The sequence below is a fragment of the Gavialis gangeticus genome, unplaced genomic scaffold, assembly GCF_001723915.1.
Source record: "Gavialis gangeticus isolate Ggan-Ray unplaced genomic scaffold, GavGan_comp1, whole genome shotgun sequence".
Lineage (NCBI taxonomy): Eukaryota > Metazoa > Chordata > Crocodylia > Gavialidae > Gavialis > Gavialis gangeticus.
The window spans coordinates 141,694,741-141,697,534 of record NW_017729025.1 but is presented as its reverse complement, the minus strand read 5'-3'; the positions used below and the strand labels follow the sequence as shown (position 1 = coordinate 141,697,534).

The window sequence follows — 2,794 nt, the reverse complement described above, 5'->3', positions numbered from 1 at the left end:
CATGATCAGGGGACAGCAGGGCAGGCCCTATGAGGAGAGGCTACGGGACCTGAACCTGTTCAGCCTCCAAAAGAGAAGGCTGAGGGGGGGATCTTGTGGCCTGTTATAAACTAGTCAGGGGGGATCAGCAGGCATTGGGGGAGTCACTGTTCCCCTGAGCACTGCCAGGAGTGACCAGGAATAACGGTCACAAGCTGGCAGAAGGTAGGTTTAGGTTAGACATCAGGAGGCGCTACTTCACAGTCAGGGTGGCTAGGGTCTGGAACCAACTTCCAAGAGAAGTGGTGCAGGCTCCTACCCTGGGGGTTTAAGAGGAGGCTGGATGAACACCTTGCTGGGGTCATTTGACCCCAGTACTCTTTCCTGCCATGGCAGGGGGTAGGACTAGATGATCTACTCAGGTCCCTTCCGACCCTAGAAACTATGAAACCTCCACCTTCAGCTCTAGCATGGGGCATTTGATAGGGGTCAGCAGCCTGAAAGGTAGGGCTGTGACAGTGTGGACAAAGTGGCTATAGGGCAACCAGGGCTGTCAGACCTCACGTATGCTCCTGCTACTGGGGCCCAGGTACCCTGGGTTCTGCGTTGAGCAACTCCCCCAGCCACACTAGTAATCTGGCAGGCTGGACAGAGCAGCTCTGTGGGTTAGATCTGGCCCACAGGTTATATGTTTGACACCTTTGTGCTGCTGCTGCTTTCAGTGTACCTGCAAGCTTCAAAGAGAGAAAAAAACCATTCAGGTTTATTCCATTTTCTGTAGCTTGTTTTTTTTTTTAAGAAACTTGCCATTGTTAATGGCATCCTGAATCTTTGTAAGAAAAAATTAGGTTGCTAGAATATTTTCATCACATAGGATCTTGTATTTTACACACTTTAAGACAGATTCCAGTAATAATCATCATTTTGTTTCAGGTTACAAAGTGGCGCCATAATGTGATACCAATTTGTTGTATAAAAGAATATTAAGGAATGAGAAGTATGTAACATCATTTAGAATTCTGGTTTTAAAAAAGACTGCAATTCAGGTAGGGTGTTCAAAGGTTTTTGTAAATCTGAAAACACTCATGAACTGGTCTGCAGGTGTTGGTGTCTTTGTAACTCCAAATAAAGCTACTCTGATTCCCAGGTTTGCTTACCTGTATTATAAATAGGCACAGAAATCAATAAGATGTCACAAATGCATGGCTGGATACTCTATATGCAGATCTGAACATAAAAGCAGATGCCCTTTAGTTATAGTCAGATGGTTTCCTTCAAATTCATTCCCAGACTATGCCCTCCCAGTTCTCAAAGATACACAATTTTATAAAACAAAACTTAATTTCTCCATTAAGAAAGTTATAAAGCTATATGGATCCTTATTTATAAGTCTGTTTATCTATGGTGGTCTTTATATTGCAGGATCATTACAGTTTCTAGCAAAGAAATCAAACCTAGGTATTCACAGTGGGGGGAGGCCAGGAAACCGCAACAAACATTTAAAATAGGGATTTTAAACTTGTGGAAGGATTTGGGTTCTGAGCAGACTTGGGCCAGCCTGTCTTCTCTTCAAGATCTTGTTCTCCTGATAAATGGCATGGTGATATGTGAAAACTCTTTGAAGTTTTCATTTCAGAAGACAGTTTGAGAAAGAAATAACAGGAGTAGTCTAAAGATGGTGATAATTCATCTTCACTGAAATGGAGGTCATCCAAGTTTTAAAGTGTAGGCTTCTTCAAAAGTTTCATCTTCAGTAACAACCTCACACCTAATCTTGCATTCTTTCTCGTCTTCTTTAGTTTTAAAATTTACAGAAGAAGTAAAACCAGGCTTATCCTCATAGTCTGTGTTCTCTATTCCTCCTTCAATAGGATATCTTCCTTTATACCACGAAACATAAGTGTTGTCTGTATTTATTCCATATATAAAACATTGAAGTGTTACATTCTCACCAGCCTTTGGGTTGTTGGTAAGGCACTGTATTTTCAGGGTAGGAGCTCTTTCCAGACTAGAGGATCTAGGGTCTGGATTAAAACAGAATTGACAGATAACGGGATCATAAATGAAACCCTTGGCAATAAATCCTATTAATTAATCGGCCACTCTCACTAATTAGATTGTGTTCTATTGGTAGGGTTTGTAAATTTTTAACAATTCTATTTCTTCTTGTTTACATATCACTGATACTTTTCAAAGGCACTTAAATAAACAAAAGACAAAATGGTGTTGGCCAAAAGTGCCCAGATTCCCCTTGTTGAGTTCTGGTGGGTACATCGGAAGCCAAGACCATCCATATGGAAGCTCGTTGTGTTCAGATTTCTTCTCTCGTCTCTGCAGGCCCTGTCAACTGCCCTGCCCATCGTGGACCCCAGAACTGTTTATTGCCATCTTTGAGGGATTTCTGTAGCCAAAAGGGCTATTTGTCATGGTGGTATCAAATGTTTGTCCTGATTCTTTACATGCAGTCTAGATGATGAAACGTGTACACATCTGACCTGCCCCACTCCCTCCTTACACACAGATCACAGGTCCTCTTGTGGGGAAAGAGAAGAGATGTTGCCACACAGACAGTGTTGCCTCCTGTCATGCCCCACAAAAGTCTTTCCTTCCACTGTGCCTTAGAAAGTTAAAACAGTGCTCTAGACCAGTGAGGGCCAGATTTTTTGGGTGGGCTTGCCACAAATTACCCCTGTATCCACCCCAGGTGTCCCTCTGATCCCTTACCCTGCTCAATCTGCTGCTCAGCTTTCTGCTCCTAGCCCTGTGCTCCCTGCCTGATTTGCTGCTCTGCTTTCTGCTTCCTGCCCTAGCTGGA

General features: G+C 43.1%; 1 protein-coding gene across 2 annotated transcripts in view; it reads right to left on the bottom strand.

The window, feature by feature from the left end:
- Positions 1 to 764: 764 nt before the first annotated feature.
- The window catches only part of NCR3LG1 (natural killer cell cytotoxicity receptor 3 ligand 1), a 35,085-nt gene continuing 33,055 nt past the window's right edge, over positions 765 to 2,794 (bottom strand). For both annotated transcript variants that reach the window (XM_019519663.1, XM_019519662.1), the window contains exon 11: positions 765 to 2,003. In XM_019519663.1, the coding sequence (XP_019375208.1) occupies positions 1,687 to 2,003 (317 nt within the window). In that variant the 3' untranslated portion in view covers positions 765 to 1,686. The remainder of the gene's footprint in view (positions 2,004 to 2,794) is intronic.